Raw genomic sequence first — 19,833 nt, 5'->3', positions numbered from 1 at the left:
AACTCTCATATTTCTAAAATTGTTTCACCATTATAAAATTGTACCTTACAAAATGCATTCTTTTGCAATTCTTTCGGATAAACGATACTTAAAAAAATAGAGTTCTTCGTAATGACGCTAAATTCTTTAATAAAAAAAAACATACTATTCGTTCGCAAAATTAGAGCTGAAAATCAGAGTGAAACTGAGGATAATCTGGTTCATCAACAAAGACAATGTTGCCATCTTCCATCATCCACCACCCATCCTTGCCAAATAGCATAAAACAGCAATCCTTTTCAGGTGAGATGTGATCAACACTGACCTATTGGCAATCAGCTCTGATGGAAACATTGTACATAACCTTGGTGGAAGCAGTCTAGCTTGTTTGCTGATGGAGGAATCCTGGATGGTAAAGGAATTCTGTTTGAAAACTAACTGTTGCAGGGTTGTTATGCGCATTATAGCACTGTCAACAATGTGACCTGCCTGTCTGTTGGTTGTTCTTTCAAACACTCTTCTTAGATTCCCAAAACATCTTTCCTCCTGCTCTGTTACAATAGACTTCAAATTAAAAAGGCGGTAAGTTACTGGAGCATCTGTAGTCAAACTCTGGAAATGGCTTCCAAAGAATTTCCTTGTTGTCATCTTTGTTGGTATTCCAAATACAATTCTGCTCATGATTCCAAATTTAAAACATTGGTTATGAAGTCTAAGGACGGATTAAGGAGTTCTGGACTGAAATGGACTGTAACAGATGTGAACAATATATATCAGCGAGTTAATACGTTCCATTTTATTGGTGTCTAAGTGCTGATTAATGTACACACATCGTTGTTGCAAGTTTTGTTAAATGAACTGCAAACATTCTAGCATATGATCCCTTCAATTGGTTTTTTTTTCCTTTGTAGTGGTGGCCGTAAAATGATAAGACTGCTTTTGGACTACTAGGTCTTTAATGTGATTTGACAGCTCAGTGATAACATTCTGGACATGATTGGTGATGTCGTGAAGACGTTTTGTTCTATTGTTAACCGGATTTTTGTGTCAAAAATGTCGGTTATTGATTTGGGGATGTACGGCGAGCGGGCGGTCGGTCGGTCGGGCGGGCAGCAACCAAATGTTGTCCGTGCATTAACTCATGAACCGTTCAACCAAAAATTTTAATATGTTGTTACTGACAACAAAATGAAGGTCAAGTTCAATAATGACGATTTTGACTTTTACCGTTCAGGAGTTACGGTTCTTGAAAGTTTAAAAATTTTTGTGTCCGTGCATTTACTCATGAACCAGTCAACCAAACCTTTTAAAATTTTAATATGTTGTTACTGACAACAAAATGGAGGTCAAGTTCAATAATGACGATTTTGACTTTTACCGTTCAGGAGTTATGGTTCTTGAAAGTTTAAAAAATGTCGTGTCTGTGCATTTACTCATGAACCGTTCAACCAAACCTTTTTAAATTTTAATATGTTGTTACTGACAACATAAAGGAGGTCAAGTTCAATAATGACAATTTAAACCTTTATCGTTCAGGAGTTACGGTTCTTCAAAGTTTAAAAAATGTCGTGTCCATATATTGACTTATGAACCGTTCAACCAAACCTTTCGGTTTTTGAAAGATTGAAAAATGGTGTTACCTGAGTATTATTGGCAGATTATACAACAGAAATGGGATTCATTAACTTTAGAAGCATTCTATGATTGATAAAGGTAATACTATTTTTTTATTTTTTGCTCTTTACTGTGCTTGCAATCTCCATAGTGGCACCTTGTACAGCTTGAGATTTAAACAAATTTCTTTCAATGGTAATTGTGTGTATTTCTGCATGACTTATGGATTTTGGCCTTAAACATTAAATCTCAGGCTTTACTGAATGTGATACTTTGCCTTCTTTCCTACTTAATATTCCATCACATATATAAATACATATAGTCGCTATTCACTATTTCATTTACACTTGCATGCATAAATGTTATATATAATGCTATCACATGTGCCATGTATCACATTGCATGGTTAAGTCTCAATATGTAGTTTTAATTGTATTGCATATTTAGATCCTCCTCGTGGTAAGGTGCTGGTAACACTGATTCACCTTCACATTTATATAAAAAAAAAATTAAGAAATTGTAATGTTAATTTTACTTCAGCTTTGTTAAAAATAGTATTTTCTTATTAGAATGTGCATCAGTGGCCAAATTAACCATGCTTTATATGTCTTTATATGTCTTAACATTTCATTTTATTTCTTACCTGTTTAGAAATAAATGACATCACTTCACCTGTCAAGCTTATATCATCCAACCATGCTTTATTTCAACCATCATCATACTTTAAATTTTATTGTAACATATGGCATGTATACTGTTTGTCATTTAGCACTTTCACATATTTTGTTTGCAATACATGTATTGTCATGCACTTGGCATAATCATTATAAAATATATTTAATTCTGGTTCTCAATTTTAATAAATGTAACACTGTTGATTACATTAGCTTGACAGATGAGATGTAGATTGTTCCTGCTGCAAATGGACAAATATAATGGTTTATTTCTTTTATACAGTGGATCATAATTACTGGAGTTATATCCAGATGTATATTCCTCTACAAATGCAGACGCTGAAGGGATTAGTCTGCAAATTACACACACTTTAATGGCTCCAGTGAGCTGGTTTTTCATGGCATCAGATGCTGGTTATTTTAGCTCACCTAGCCAATCACTAGTATAAGCCTTTTTCATCACTTTGACTCTGTTTTCATTTGTTCATTTGTATACATCCATCTATTTACATTTCACATTTGTATCGCCTTTCCTAAACTGATTTCTCAATTTCAACCAAGTTCTGAATCAAACCATGTAATAATGGCACTTAAAAGACATTGAATAAGTAATAAGTAAATATTAGTTATTACAATACCTGAATATAGTGATTTCCCATGTGAGCAATTCAGGGTTCTTGTAGTTTATAGTTATATAAGACAATTTACATGCCCCCTATGGCCCTATCACATCAGGGTTGTTGCACTCAAATACAATTACTTTAATTCATTTTTCTTTATTCAGATAATGGAAAGGGTGAATAAAATTAAAAGTTCTGCCACCAAAGCAAAAGGGGTGTCGCTGCAAATTGTGGGCATGCTTTTCAAAGTAAAGAAAAATGGGAAAGTTTCAGAAGAGCATATGAACACTGTCAGTGATTTGACTGATGAAATCACAACTTTGATGGACGATGTAAATCATAATGCTGATTCAGTTAAAACCAATTTAACTAAAACTGATGAAGAGTTAAAGGAGGCTCAAAAGAAAATTGAGGGTTTGAGGAATGAAAACCTAAGTTTAAGGAAAAAAATTTCTGAGGCAAGACGTGACCAATATGAGGCACAAGATAAATGCAAAAAGTTGAAAAGAGACCTTGATTCTAGCCAGGAAGTTCTTCATGCAATGTCGTTTGATGAAGACATGGATGATTTGAATGATTCAGCTGGACAACCACCATCCGATTCAGCTGCACAACCACCATCCAATACAGACTCGCAATAATTGATTATCACAAACTTGTACTAATTTAATTGTTGTATATGCATATATATGTAAATCTGATGTTTTTTATGAATCATCATTATCTTTTTTTCTTGTATACTGTTTGGACAGAAATTTTATTTAACATTTAAATTGTATTTATTTTCACTGTCTTGTGTATAACTTAGTATTAAAGTTTTTTTTTTTTTTTTAGATATGCAACATTGAAACTCATCAAAATGCCTAAGCAGAACAAAAAATCACCCAGTCAGAAGAATAGGGAAGACAAGCTACGGAAGAGGCTTGCACGTCATGTATGTATTATATATATAGTATAGGGGCATATATAAATATTTGTTTAGGGCCCAGCTGAAGGACGCCTCCGGGTGTGAGAATTTCTCGCTGCATTGAAGATCTGTTGGTGACCTTCTGCTATTGTCTGCTCCATGGTCGGGTTGTTGTCTCTTTGACACATTCCCCATGACCATATTTCCATTCTCAATTTAATTGATTCAGAAATTGTTTATCAAAATCAAATTTACTCTCTTTTAACTGACAGAAACTAATTATACTTATTCTTGTGACATTGCATCTGGCATTAGGCTATTTTTTCTCTTCATTTTTCACAAATAATACTTAATCATGTGACATTGTATCTGGCTTAGGCTATAATTTTTCTTCACTTTTCACAGAAACTAGGTACAGAGGAATCCAAAGACATTCCAAGACCAGCATCTCAACAACTATTTACTGTGGCCAATCCCAACTCACAAAGTCAACAGCCAACAACTTCTAAAATTGACAGTCAAAAGTTTAGTACAGTTTCTATACAATTTAAACCTGGACTTACAGTGGCAAAAAGACAGAAAAGATACTGCAGTAAAAAAAGAGAGAAAAAACTAATAAAACAAATGAACAAAAGAATAAATGAAAAAAATAAAAAAAATAGACAGGGTATACAAAATTATGTTGTACTATATATTGTCTATCATTACAGTTCCCTCCACTAAATGAATCACATTGATAAGAGTTTTTTGTTTATCTTTTCAGAAAAAGAGAAAAAGTCAGGATACTAATTTGTTTGCGACCACTTCTACTACAGATATTCCTACAGAACCTGCTAGAACCAAAGAACTGAATTGGTTCTGTGAATATTTAAATGATCAAGACATGAGAAATATCCATAAGAAAAGTTTATACAGTCCAAAACATTCTAAAAATCTAAATGCCTCTCTTCCAGGACTTACACAACAAAAACTAAACAATTTATCTACACGAAAAAAAAGTAAGTGTCCTCAGAATAGACGGACAGAAAATGAGAAGAGGAATTTAACTCGCAAAGAACGACGAAACATACCTGAGGTTAAGGATCAGGAAAATGCTAGAAGGAATGAAACTCGTTCACATAGACGAAGCATGAATGAAGTTAAAGAACAAGAAAGTGTGAGGAGAAATATAACTCGTCAAAAACGACGCTGTATACCTGAAGTTAAAGAACAAGAAAGTGCTAGGAGTAATATAACACGTCAAAAACAACGCAGTATACCTGAAGTTAAAGAACAAGAAAGTGCTAGGAGTAATATAACACGTAAAAAACGACGCAGTATACCTGAAGTTAAAGAACAAGAAAGTGCTAGGAGTAATATAACACGTCAAAAACGACGCTGTATACCTGAAGTTAGAGATCATGGTAATGCTAAAAGACAAAAAACTCGTCAAGATAGACGCAGTATACCTGAAGTTAAAGAACAAGAAAGTGCTAGGAGAAATATAACACGTCAAAAACGACGCAGTATACCTAAAGTTAGAGATAAGGAAAAAACAAGTAGACAAAAATGGCGACATACCTATAACAGGAACAAAAAAAGAAACACATCTCAACAGACATTCAAGGATAAAAAAGAAAAGTGACATTGAAATCCAAATTCAAATATTTAGAGACTTGCTCAAAAGAAGTGATGATTTCATTTGCTCATGTTGTATGCAAACATTTTACCAGCATAGTGTTTATGCCTGTTCTAAAGAACATTATATGCAGAAAGGAATTCCACAAGAAATATTGGATCAAACTCTTACAGGAACTAAAAGTGTTTCAGAAAGTGAATGGGTGTGCAAAACATGCCATAAATATATAATGGAAAAAAAAATGCCACCCACGGCCTACAACAATGGATTTAAGTACGACACTTTACCAGACTACTTACATCACTTGTCTCCAACTCAAACTGAGGAGAGAACTGTAGCATTGCGCATACCGTTCATGCAACTGAAGGAACTTGGAGTAGGAAAGCAGTGTGGGATATATGGCAATACAGTTAATGTACCAATGGATCCATCTGATGTTATATCTGTGCTTCCTAGAAGATTTGAAGACACTGCTACTATTCATCTGTTATTTAAAAGAAAACTTGAGTACAAATCCTCCATCCTCCATGAGACTGTGAGACCAAAAGTTATTTATGAATTAGTTAAATATTTCATTGGAAATAGTCCATTATATCAAGAGGAAGCAATACAACTGGATACCTCTTGGACATCAGAAAACACAAATATCATCAACTTTGCATCAGAAACTGACATTGAAGTGATCGAAAGCCATGAAAAATTAGTGCAAATGCAGTCTGCAAAAAATCAAAGAGCACAAGACAATACTTTACCACACAGTTAACAAAACCAAGAAAAGAATAAATTGATCTCAGATGAAAACGATGATAACTGGGTAGAACAATCTGATGAAGAAGTGTCAGGTTCAGGGAATAAGGACACTTTACTACAAAATTTAGACTTTACAGATGATGGTAGGCATGCCTTACAAATTGCAGCTGGTGAAAAAAACCATCCTCTAAGCTTATTCCGCGACAAATATGCAGAGGAAAAGTCATTTCCTGTGCTATTTGCTGGACAAAAAAGAATTGAAAATCATCAGAGAACAATTCCAGTAACTTTCAGCACAATCTGCAAGGCAGAGTTGAGGAGTGCAGACACAAGATTTTCAACATCTGTACCCAATATTTTCTTTAAACTTAAGAAACTTCAAACATTACAAGTCAAAGACATTACAACTACTGCTTTACGTAAAACTAACAATAATTCATATACAGCTGGACAATTGAAATCATCTGAAAATATAAACAGTTTACTTCAAAATGACCAGGGATTTACATTTTTAAAGACTCTAAGGTCATCACCACCTTATTATCAAAACAAGCAGAAGGAATTATTTGCAATATTGAGACAGCTAGGCCTGCCAACTTTCTTTGCTACTTTTTCAGCAGCTGAGACTCAATGGTTAGACTTACTATGTATCTTAGCTAAGAAAGAATATAAACGGGACATTTCTGTGGAAGAAACTATTGCAATGAATTGGATGCAGAGATGTGAATTGATTCAAAAGCACCCAACAACATGTGCCAGACACTTTCACTATAGAACTCAGATATTTCTAAACCATATTTTGAAATGTAAAAACTCCCCATTAGGAGAATTACAGGACTATTACATAAGAGTGGAGTTTCAACACTTGCATTGCTTGTTCTGGATTAAAAATTCACCAATATATGGATCTAGCCAAATGAGTGATATCCTTGAATTTATAGACGCACACATAACTTCTAGTTCTAATGTCTCAGAAGAAGATCAACAGTTTGTAAAATTGCAAAAACATCGACATTCCAAATCATGCAAAAAGAAAGGCAAGCGTGTATGTCGCTTTGGATTTCCTATTGCTCCCATGGCAGAAACCTTGATTTTAGAACCATTTCCTGCAGATCATTCAAAAACAGAAATTCTCAAGCATAAGGACAATTACAAAAAAATTAGTATAGTATTAGAAACCCTGACAGGTGATGAGGATATGACCTTTCAAACTTTCCTTACTAAATGTGAGTTAAATAACCAACAGTACATAGATGCTATTCGTTCATCATTGTCAAAGAAAAAGGTGTTCTTGAAGAGAGCTGTGAATGATGTCAGAATTAACTCTTACAATCTTCAAGTATTAAGAATATGGCAAGCAAACACAGATCTCCAGTTTGTTATTGACCCGTATGCTGTGTGCATATATATAGCTAGCTATATTATGAAATCTCAAAGAGGTACGAACGAGTATGCTTTTGCAAAATGCAGTGGATGAAGTGAAAAGAGGAAACTTCAGTGTAAGGGAGAAAATGAGAGTTATTTCTAACAAGTTCTTGAATCACTGTGAAGTTTCTGCACAAAAAGCAATATATCTGCTGCTCCAACTTCCTTTGACACAGAGTTCTAGAGATGTCATTTTCATCAACACCTCTACACCAGAGAAGCGTATTGGTATTTTGAAGCCAGCATCTGTGCTCAAAACACTCCCTGATGAATCTACAGAAGTAATTTGTGCTGGACTCCTTGATAGGTACTCAGAACGTCCACCTTCGATGGAAAATATTATATTGTCACAATTTGCATCTTCTTTTGAAAAACAAGTTGACAAGAAAAAAGGTATCTCTGACACAGTTGATCAAATAGATGGAGTAGACAATAATGTGGAGGAGATAGTTGCAGGTATGAAAATTCATTTGCCTGATGGAAGTTGCCTGGTCAAGAGAAGGGTCCCCAAGGTAATACGTTCAGTGAGATATAGTCTTAAAAAAGATCCAGAGTTATACTATCGGGAGCAATTAATGCTCTTTTATCCATGGAGAGAGGAAAATGCTCTCAAAGGACAAAGTACCACTCATGAAGCTCACATTATTTCATTTAAGGCAATGTTTGACGCCTTTACCTCAAATGAAAGCATTGAAGAAATTTTCGAAGATGCCAACCAACAGATAGTCAATGATGAAATAGTTGACATTGCTCCAAATGCAAGACAAACAGAGGATGATTCAGAACAGCTCAGACAAGACATGGAATCTATACTCCAGCCTGCAGATAGTTCCTGTACACATTATGACATAGGACAAGATATTGGGTGCTCTAATAGTGCAAAAAAAGCCGCTGAAATTGTTATAGCAAATAAGCTATCAGACAATGAATATTTGGAACTAGTTCGTTCTTTAAATCCAGAGCAAAAATGTTTCTTTTACTACATTTTGAATACAACTAAAACAAATGATGAACCCTATTATGTTTTCTTATCCGGTGGAGCAGGGGTGGGTAAAAGTCATGTGTTGAAAGCTAGTTATCAAGCCTTATTGCGATATTTCGACACTGCAGGTGAAAATCCAAATGATATAAAGGTAGTTAAAGGAGCGCCAACAGGCAAAGCTGCATACAACATTAAAGGTAATACGCTGCATTCGATTTTCCACATTCCTGCTAGCCAGTCTTTGAAAACTTATATACCATTAGACCACAGCACTTTGAACACTCTGAGATGTCATTTTGCCAAGTTAAAGGTCCTTATTTTAGATGAGGTGTCCATGGTTGGCATTCGAATGTTTAATTTCCTAAGTAACCGACTCCAAGATATCTTTGGATCAAAAGAGCGCTTTGGTGGTATATCACTGCTTTTAGTTGGTGATCTTTTTCAGTTACGCCCTGTTCTTGATCAGTGGATTTTTTCATTGTCAACAGCAGATTATGGACAACTAGCAACTAATTTTTGGCAAGATTTGGTTACATTTTATGAACTGAAGACTGTTATGCGTCAGAAAGATGATGCTCAATTTGCACATATACTCAATAGAGTCCGAGAAGAGGTACAAACAGAAAATGACATTCTAACATTATCCACAAGACTTGTTTCATCACCTAGGGAATCTAATATAGACAATTACATACATTTGTTCAGTTCCAATGCATTTGTTGATGAGCACAATGTATATTCATTATCAAAGATAGAGGGTCATTTATATGTTGCTCAGTCCTCTGATTATGTAATTGGAGATGTAACAACAAATGTCAGAGACTCTATATTTAACATATCTAAGACTCTTCCACCACAAAAAACTCAAAACTTGCTCTCAGAATTACCTTTGAAAGTTTCTGCAAACTACATGATGATTCAAAATGTAGATATAAAAGATGGTCTAACCAATGGAGCTTCCTGCCAACTTGTGCATATTGACATATCAAACAATAAACTGATACTTTTGTGGGTTGTTTTGTTGTTTTTCTGGACAAAGACATTGGTGCGACACAAAGGAGAAAAAGCAAATCACTATACAAAGGAACTATTAATCCTAATTGGACACCAATACATTTCATAACCAGACAATTTCAAGTAGGAAAATACAAAAATGTTCAAATCGTTCGCAAACAGTTCCCATTGAAACCAGCTGCAGCATCAACAGTACACAAATGTCAAGGAATTTCACTTTCTAATGCTGCTGTTTCCTTCAAAGGACGCATCCAAAGTCACATGGTATATGTGGCATTAAGTCGAGTTACCTCACTACAGGGTCTCCATCTTCTCGACTTTAACAAGGACAAGATCACAATTGACAAGAGTGTCAAAATTGAGATATCCCGACTTAGAAATGAGAAACAGATTGTTTACAGTCAATTGCCACTTGCAAAGCCAAAACTTGCTATCTTATGCCATAATGCAAGATCATTACACAAACACATAGACGACTATAGAAATGATGATCATATATATCAGAATGATGTAATATTTATACAAGAAACTTGGGCTAAAAAGTCAGATTCATTAGATCATTATATGTTGAACGGTTTTAATCTCATTGACTTTTACCCACATGCAATACATTTACACAGACCTCATTGTGGCATCTTTGCATATGTAAAAGAAGGACTACAGGTTGATTCAATAGAATTCATTGAGGAAGAAGGGATAGAGGGGATACAGTTGATAGTGTCATTATCTGAAAAACACTATTGTCTGACATCAATATACTGTCATCCAGCAACCAATGTGGACAACATTTGTGATACAATACATTCTGTTGTGACACCCAATCATTACACAGTTCTTCTTGGAGATATCAATATTGACCAGTTCAAACAAACGACGCAGTTGAAAAAACTTCAGAGTACTATACATGCACTTAATTTAGGCCAAGCTCATATCGATGAAACCACAGACAATCATTCTTCCATTGACCATGCCTATATTACAAGACAACAACGATTTGAAAGTGGGAGCCTAGAAAGTTATTGGAGTGACCACAAGATACTATGGTTTCATATTTTATAAGGTTTAAGTCTCATAAACGTATCTCTTCCTTGTTTGACTTCATGATTTCTGCCTACCTACCCCTGCTGAACAAACGTGTGTGTACTTATATGCTTTCTAATATTTCAAAATGATGTCACTTATGATAACTAGATGGTCAAACAGGTCAAGCTTGATTTTTGCCTTTCCATTTGAAAATCATACAATTCATTCATTTTTTTATAGATATTTTTTTATAGATATTTTCAAAATCCTAGGTAGGTGGACTTAGTAATTTTTTCTTACCCTATGATTTTTTCTTACTTTATGCATTAAGGGCACACAGTTTGTCCTGCTAGAGGGTCATCTTCTATCTAGTTTATATGTTGTTATTGTTGACAACATGGAAGTCAAGTTTGACATTGATGATCATAAATTTGACCTATTAGGACTTTTGGTCCTTGTAATATTGCCAGAACACAAATAAATGTTAAAGAATCTGGTTTACTGTCATTTTGACAGCTCTTGTTTTATAGTTCAATTTGTATCTTGAAAATTAATGCAAATTTTAAGTCTGTTTTTTGACTCTACTGTTCAGTTTTCTGTTAATGTTACATGTAAATGAGTACACAAGTCTACCATTTTTTACAGTACATTTTCTTTTAAAACGATGACCACCACCTCCTAAACCAAATGTTCTCTTTTGATTGGATGGTGTGTTAAGACCTTTGTCATGTGTAAGACTTGTATGAAAGATAAGGCAATCCATACATTTTCTGTAACTCGAAGACCTATGTGTCCTTTCGTACAATACACACGGAGTGTCTGAAAAAAAAATTGTACAAAAAATATTTACTTTGAGACATGCATATTTTCTATCAGTATAATGACACACTTTCTCGCACGTATTTTTATTTCCATAAGCTGCTGTTAGTTTTCCAAAGGTATCACTTTTCGTATCTCTTAAATAGTTGTGTTTATGAATCCGCCGTTTCTTGTAATAAACATCACACAAGTAAATACACTTTGAATTAAGTTAAAAGAACATAAAAATTTTCAAGAAATTCTATATTCTACAAGCACAACTATGATGTAGTACATAGGTTTTTTTTAGCCAAGGCATTCATAGGATTTAGACGTTTTAGAATTTCATAATTCCAAAGAATATCTTGGTGGTTGCAAAACATTTTTTTTTCGCGGTCCTTTGTATCATGACCAGAGTTCCGGAAATCTAAACGACATCACAAAACATCTACTGATTTGAAGAGGATCCAAACGGTTAGCAAGGGTCTGCGAAGGCTGGGTACACTACAAGCAGTGATTTCATCGGTTCTCTTTTGCTCACATTTTCATTACTTCTCTAGAAAACTGATGGAATACAGCCTTTCATCGAAAACAAAACTTAAGATACACGCTGTGTCTATGGTTATTGATGGCACGGCTCTTAAATCTGCGTTTGAAGTTAATGAACGTACTAAGAAAATTGTTGGTTGTGTGGATGATTACGATATTGCATATGTCAAAAACAATCCAAATCCTAGTCCAGATGAGCTCCAATTAAAAATAGTTACAGAAGCAGTAGTATTTTATTTGATTTTTAATTTGTAACAAATTAAGCATGCCAATTGGGGTATATAAACAAAAGTGGCAGTAAAAACGTCCTTCATACATAAACTGCACATTTTCAAAATGGTCACGATCATTTAGGACATCCCTAACCTCTAGTACAATACCATTATTTTTTTTTGAAGAAACATTTGTCTACAACACTACCAATAACACCTGATCCACTAAATTTTTCCGACGTAGTCGGTATAGTTTTGCTTTGTGCCCTTTGAACTTTAGGACGTTTTACTATGGCATCAGAAGTCGCATGCTCGAAAATCATTTTTATACTTGGACGAAATGCTGTCATGGTGGGTGATTTGGTTGTGTTTGAAAAAACAAAGATGTTAAATGCCCACTGAAAGGAATTTAATTGTTTATGTAACTAGATTAAGACAGATTAATGTGTTCTATGATAGAACCTGTGCAGCCTATGTAAATACGTTTGTATTGCTTTCAATTTAATTAGAATCAATGTTTAGAACTATTTTGATATTTTAAAATAGCAATTGAGCAGTATGATAAGCATCAAACGATACATGCATGTGTACTAAAATTATGATTAGTGAATTTAATTATAATGAAATGACACAATCAAATACTGGCAACTGACCAAAACTTCTATCCTACTTTTATGCTTTATTACTACAGGATGTGTACTGTTAGAAGTTATTTTAAATTTATTAGTCATAGGGTAGATTTTATGTATGTATTTTCACAATCCAATTTAAAACCGTTTTTAATTAGATTGGTATTTTCATACATATAATATTTATGTGTGAATTGAAACTTGCATGCAAACTTCAACCCGCAACCTGCAAAAAAGCACTTTGGTATTATAAAACAATGTAGATAAACAATAAGTTATATTGGAGATGTTCTTGAAATAAGTTGCACTTTTAAATGGTGAAAGAAAGTTTAAGGTCCCCGTATGTCGACACTTGGGTGTGATCGTTTTGTTTTTTTTCGGTGACGTGGCATTTCCGTTGGTAGTCTTACAAAAAAGTTTTGCTCACCTGGGGAAAAATAATCCGATATCTTCAACAGTATTTTGTTATCACTGCTGTAGCGGTGGTGCATCAAGTTTTACCCCTATACGTCCGAAAATTATTTACCTTCTAAAACGATGTGGTATGATTGCCAACGAGACGACTCTCCACAAGATACACAATAACACAAAAATTTAACAACCATTAGTCACTGTACGCCCTGATTCTAACAACGAAACACATATCAGGTTTCAATTTGGAAGGCGTTACTGATTCTAACTGTTTAAGAGATATGGCCCTTTTAAAATGGAAGAATTGCTGAGTTTCTCGTTTGCGTCTTCTTTAGTTTGCGTCAGGTAAATTTTGAAAAACCACTCAATGCTTATTACCACGATATAAAAATCAAGTTTGAATTTGTTGGCGTTACTTATATATTTTATGAGTTATTCCTGTTTTCAATTGGGGAAAAATGCTGATTTTTTTTGTTTCTGTTCTCAAAATTGAGTTAGCCATAAACAGATGATATGAGACTTCTACCCAAAACTCGGATCTAGTATAAATGTTGGTAGGAATACTTCGACCGTTCTACAATCATGTCTTTTTTAAACTATATGAAATGGAAGTTAGGGCTTCATTTTGAGTCTCATGGACACATTCCCTAGTATTGCCCCACGTAACGCGTTGCGAGGGTCACAGAAATATGAGGTGTTCGTCCGGTCTTTTAAGTGCTCTCTGGTACCATTCTTACCAGATTGTTTTATATACTGTCACTAGCGTATAGATTAATATTAACAATAAATAAAATAAATAGGTAAATAAATAATCTTTATTTCAACAGGATGATTCCATTTGTTAAAACTAATTATCCTGAGAGTCTTCAAAATAATAATAACATATGTATAAGTACATTCAGTATATTAACGATATATTATACACAATATACAATTGTATCTACCAATAGATAATAATGAAAAAAGATATTGATTTGCACATTTGATGAAAAACATTTTGTTTTAAAAGACAAAGCTGTAATACTCATTTTTTGTTTCATTTGGTAAACTGTTACATATTTGAGAACCTGAATATGTATTTTTTTCTATTTAACCCCCCCCCCCCCCTTCCCCCCCGAAAATCAAATAGTTGTTGCCTTAACTGAAGTACATCATTACATTTTCCATGCAATGTAGAATTTTCTGCATATAAATCTATTAATGAGTTTTCTATGTTAAGTGGTAAATAAACTCATCATAGAAACCAGGACTAAATTTAGTATACGTCAGACGCGCGTTTCGTTTACTCGTCGACTCGTCAATGACGCTCAAATCCGAAAAGATAAATAGGCCAAATAAAGTACGAAGTTGAAGAGCATTGAGGACCAAAATTCCTAAAAGTTTTGCCAAATACAGCTAAGGTAATCTATGCCTGAGGTAGAAAAGCCTTAGTATTTAAAAAACATCGTTGATATATAAAATAAATAATAGACGGCAAGGAATAGAGCCTTGTGGTACACCGGTTCTTATGCATTTGGTCGATCTCGGATTAGTTCTAAAATGTGGACGATCGATTTAAAATAAGAGTTATGCCCTTTTGAAATATCAGATTTATAGAAAATGGCCTCGTTAGCACTGTTAATGTTACAATTGTTGCAAGATTTTGGACAAATCTTATTCTATATGTTAATATCAGGCAGATTTTTTGAAAAGTTCTAAAATGGTGGACGATCAAATTAAAAAAAAAAGAAAAGAGTATGATGTCACTTTGAAATATTGAATACGTGCAACGCGGTGGGCATTGTTCTTTAGTTCAATAATTCCCCCAATGAGCAAATTTGAATAAAGTTACTCTTGTATCGCCTAACTATGTCTAGTCTCACTGGGGTAAAGCTGATGACCGTAACTGCATTCACGGTCATCCCAAGATGTCGGATGAAAAATTAGGTCAGTTTCTGTATTGTCTGTTAAAGTGTTTCTATATCATTTTCTTTACAAATCATACATTGAAACGATGTAAATTTATAAAAGAATCACTCGGAAATCACTAATTACTTCTGAGAAATGTGCATGAAACGGGAAATTCGATTTGAAAAAATCGCCAAGATGACCGTAAATCACAATCGAGATGACCGTAACAGAATCAGCGATTCATAACAAGGCTGACCGTAACTGCTTTTAAGATGACCGTAATTTGTAAATGATGACCGTAACTTTTAAAGGATGACCCTCAATTCTAAGAAATATCCGTATTTATATAACTATCTTTTTGTATCAAATGATTAATCGTGTTGGTATACACATATTAATAGGAGAGTTTTATCCTATAGGTAGAAGAAAATAAGACGTGCTTCAAATGCAAAGATTACCAAATGTATCTTTTTTACAGTAGAGGGTTTAATTTTTTAAATGAATTTGCCAAAAGACATGCAAATGAACAGGAAGGGAAAACATGCTACAAAAGCGCGATAAAATGACACCTTACAAGCATAATGAAAAAAAAATGCGGTGCACAGTTCAACTGCTCGACATAAGATTTTTTTTTGTTTCTGGGATTCCTTTTAATGACATATAATAAATACACATTTTTAAAAATGCCAAAAAATTGCATGTACACCCATTGATATTATATCGTCTTTCATTTTGTCGTGCAAATAAAATAACAGAAATATTTTGAAAATATCATTCGAATAAACTAGTGAAGGTGAGCTCCAGCAAATTAGATCCTTAAAATAGTATTATACGAAAAGCGTATCACAAGGCGGAAAGTTGTCAATTTGTATATACAATGTATACAGAAATGTTATTCATACAGTCAGGATTCTACTTCTTCAAAATTATCTCTCCATTACGCCAGTTCATGCTCACAATCGTAGAAATGGAAGCCATTGTAGGGATGACGCTCTGCCAATTTTGCTCTTGAAAACTGATAAATTTATCCACATAGTACCATTACGATCGATCGTTATATGTCATTTATATTTTAAAAGACAAATGTATCTACTAGCTTATGAGCATTAGTTAATGATCTTGTCTGCATTGATTCAACTTAAAAATATTGTCTGTTCGGATGTCAGATGGAATTTTTGAAAATTCTTAAGCATTTAAAAAAATTCTAATTAAATATTTCGTGGAAGGGCAGACTAAACATTTTTAGTGGTTAAATAGAAACAAATAAAACGACAATTTTCTTATTTTAAAAACACCATTTGCATAAGTTTTCAATGTATATATTACATAGTAATGCAAAACAATAAGATATCAAGTCGACGACATGGTTCTTATCGGGGCCTTTTATAGCTGACTATGCGGTATGGGCTTTGCTCATTGTTGAAGGCCTTACGGTTACCTATAATTGATAATGTTTGTGTCATTTTGGTCTTTTCTGGATAGGTGTCTCATTGGCAATAATACCACATCTTCTTTTTTATATGTAGTATCTATAAGTTGGATCTAGAAAATGCATAACCTCCGATTTTTTTTTATCACGGACGGAGAACATATCAATCTTATAGTTCAGAAATTTTCGTGTCTTCCCTTCCATTATGTGAATCAAGAAAAAATTCCCCAAAACGGGTAACGATTGTATGGAACAGAGAAAAATCGAGTGCACCTTTTTATGTTAGGGCTTTTCGAGTGATTCTTTTATAAATTTACATCGTTTCAATGTATGATTTGTAAAGAAAATGATATAGAAACACTTAAACAGACAATACAGAAACTGACCTAATTTTTCATCCGACATCTTGGGATGACCGTGAATGCAATTACGGTCATCAGCTTTACCCCAGTGAGTCTAGCTTTTATAGTAATGCATGTAGTTCGAGGTCTTAACTAATGGTATGATTAAACCTCCCAAAACGTTTTAACTTTCAGGTTGTAAAATTACTTCCATCATGTCCATAAGTAATTTCATACATGTGTGACAAGTCATCAAGGACTTAAGGGAATGATGAAGATGAACTTGTTATTATTCAAACCGTGAAAAATTATTATTCAAACCATGAAAAAATAAGATATATTTTGAAGTAAATAAACATGGCTTGTGTAAGTCTTATACGTGACTGAAACAGTAACATATATAACATAAAGGAAACAACCCCTAAATATGCTTGCACGTAAACGGCGAAATGGAGTTGGTGGTTTATGACGATGTATCATTGGTGAAAGTCCAGCCACACAATTTTCAAAGGGATTTCGGTCAATTTTAAAATCTTTACATTTTAACTGACGATTGTTTGTGAATTTAAGTGCACTGTGTTCCATTAAGTCCTTGGCCACTTTTCGTACATCTTCACAATAAGATGGCAAATGATAAAAAATTTTGCGTTAACTGAAACCACTGATGAGCTCAAAATACTTGATATAATTAATCAAGTGAGCATACTCCTTGGAATGTTTGATTATACTTTCTTTGGTTTGGTGTCCATTGCACGTGATCTTGCTGTCCCGATTCAAAATTTCGAAATGCTCATCCAGAGCTATATTATTATTTCTGCCGCCCTGTACATTTACAAATCTGTTTGAAATTAAGCTAATACATTGGTCCTCAGGAAGTACACCTGATACTAAGCTGGTCAAGTGAATGGAACCAATCACATATTTCACTTTGTTGGTTTTTTGGTAGATTGACAATTCATATTTTGTTGACCTGACACATCTTTCACCATCTACAATGTCAACTGCTGTGTCCAGGTTTTTAAACAGATATATCATGTTAAGGAGGGTATTTTTTGCAAATACCCCTCAAGAACATGATATATCTGTTTAAATACACCGAATGTTAATGTTCAAAAACGCATTGATGGTCGTGACGTTACAAGCGTTCAGTCGGATAGAGTATTTTTTGGCAAATGACACGGCCGAGAGGTAAAAAAAAGGCATAACCTTTTGGCAAATACCCCGGCGGCGTTAAAAAATGAACGATTTTCATTTGTTAACAGTGAATTAGTGAGGCACCCACAGAGATAACAGATTGGAAATTGAAAAGGAATGGAATGGAATGCAACGGATGGAGAAATTGGTGGACATTGAATAAAAACTATGGTACAAAAGAAGAAAAGTACGGAAGTAAGAATTACAAAAAGTTACCGTATATGTAATAGAATAATGGGTGTACAGAACAGAAGATTGAATATAATAGGTGTTGGATAGCGCCTCAAAGGTAGTGATAATTCAAATGATTTCTGGTCAGAATAACTTTCCATCAGACTGCTAGACTGTACATACACTGTCAGTGATGATGTTTACTTTGAAAATAACGGTTACCAAATATGATAAATATGATTTCATAAGAAAATCATTCTTATTCATGCCTACTTAACATTTTTTGTTTTTTTAGCCAACAGAAACCGCAACAGCACCCATGGCCACAGTAATAGCACCAACAGCCATTGTTACAGCACCCACAGCCACAACACCTAGATGTGTATGTATATATGTTTGTTCGTAAATTGATGACATTATATTGCAATTTATAACAAAAACTATTTAAAATAGATTTTCCCGGTCCAAATAACAATAAAATTAATTATAATCGTTAAAACACTATACAGTATTTAGGATTTCTTGTAACTCAGCCGTTAACTGACAGGATTTTATTTTTCAAGAAAAGACGTTCACCTTTAGGCTGGGCTGAATTTTGGTGTGAGACAGTCCAGTAAATATTATATATTCTCTTACATGTTAGGATTTTGATGAATTATGTTCAAAGTAAATATGAAAAAGAAACATACCTCCCGTTTTGAGCTTGTAAATCTAAATTATCATGTTATAATTACCTTGTGTTAAATGTTTTGTAGGGTTTGGAGTGATAGCCAATTCTAATTTCAAAAAGGGAGATTTTTAACTAGAGTATGTTGGGGAGCGTATTAACGGAGATGAGGCAAAAATAAGAGAAGAAGAAGGAGACTGCTATATATTCGGATACAAATATAATGACAAATTCCAATGGTAATTTCGAATAAAATGTGTAATATCTACATGATCTATTACAACAGAGAAAAAGACCAATTTCATCGAACCACAACTCCTCTGAAACTAGACAAAATTGGAAATATTCGTAATATGACGTACAACTGTGCTATTTTGAACTTCGTATTTTTTTCTTATAACTGTTAGTCTTCCTTTTTCACCGCAGAAAAGAAAGCCTTTTGATAAGATATCCAAATTTTTTATTGATTCGTGTCTTATACGCTTTCGTACATGCTTATTCTATATGACGTACTAAATTCAGTGACTGTCTCATTGTTTTCTAATTTAGTGTGTTATCTGAAAGCATGACTTTATTATATGAAATTAGGATTAATAAAAATTCAAACTTAAAACATACTAAGGCGTAGGTACAGTTTCCAATTTGTTAGCTTGCAGAGATGGATTTAGGGAGAGAGCCCAGGCTCCCCTTTTTTGGGAAAAAAAATGTGGTTGTTTACATAGGGAATCACTGAAGCGTGACTAGAGCAGTCCCCCTCTTAGATCAGTCAGTGGGCCCTAACTTTTTCTGGATCCGCCACTGGCTTGCATAGTAATAAGAATATTTTTATTATAAAGAATATTTCCATAAAAAATTGGATGTGAAATACCTGAACGTATAAGAAGTCTGCATGTTGAGCTATATTATGCAACCATTCATTAAAATAAATAAAACATT

General features: G+C 33.9%; 2 protein-coding genes across 2 annotated transcripts; both read left to right on the top strand.

The window, feature by feature from the left end:
- Positions 1-1,624: 1,624 nt before the first annotated feature.
- LOC139495433 (chromosome partition protein Smc-like) lies at positions 1,625-4,983 on the top strand. Its single transcript, XM_071283721.1, has 2 exons — positions 1,625-3,821; positions 4,200-4,983. The coding sequence occupies exon 1, from the start codon at positions 3,055-3,057 to the stop codon at positions 3,526-3,528; it is 474 nt and encodes a 157-aa protein (XP_071139822.1). The 5' UTR covers positions 1,625-3,054; the 3' UTR covers positions 3,529-3,821; positions 4,200-4,983.
- Positions 3,747-5,418, top strand: LOC139494122 (uncharacterized). The gene is made up of 3 exons (XM_071282297.1): positions 3,747-3,821; positions 4,200-4,361; positions 4,558-5,418. Exons 1-3 carry the CDS (start codon positions 3,747-3,749, stop codon positions 5,416-5,418), a joined length of 1,098 nt encoding a protein of 365 aa, XP_071138398.1.
- The last annotated feature ends 14,415 nt before the right edge of the window (positions 5,419-19,833 follow it).

Source organism: Mytilus edulis, chromosome 11, assembly GCF_963676685.1.
Source record: "Mytilus edulis chromosome 11, xbMytEdul2.2, whole genome shotgun sequence".
Taxonomy (NCBI): domain Eukaryota; kingdom Metazoa; phylum Mollusca; class Bivalvia; order Mytilida; family Mytilidae; genus Mytilus; species Mytilus edulis.
The sequence above is the reverse complement of the archived record's forward strand: the minus strand, read 5'-3'. Positions and strand labels throughout refer to the sequence as shown.

Bases quoted from the DNA above. Each gene is read 5' to 3' on its own strand.
- LOC139495433 (XM_071283721.1), top strand. From the start codon at position 3,055: ATGGAAAGGGTGAATAAAATTAAAAGTTCTGCCACCAAAGCAAAAGGG.
- LOC139494122 (XM_071282297.1), top strand. From the start codon at position 3,747: ATGCCTAAGCAGAACAAAAAATCACCCAGTCAGAAGAATAGGGAAGAC. The intron at 3,822-4,199 runs GTATGTATTATA...CACTTTTCACAG, and splicing joins GGAAGAGGCTTGCACGTCAT to AAACTAGGTACAGAGGAATC. The intron at 4,362-4,557 runs GCAAAAAGACAG...TTATCTTTTCAG, and splicing joins TTAAACCTGGACTTACAGTG to AAAAAGAGAAAAAGTCAGGA.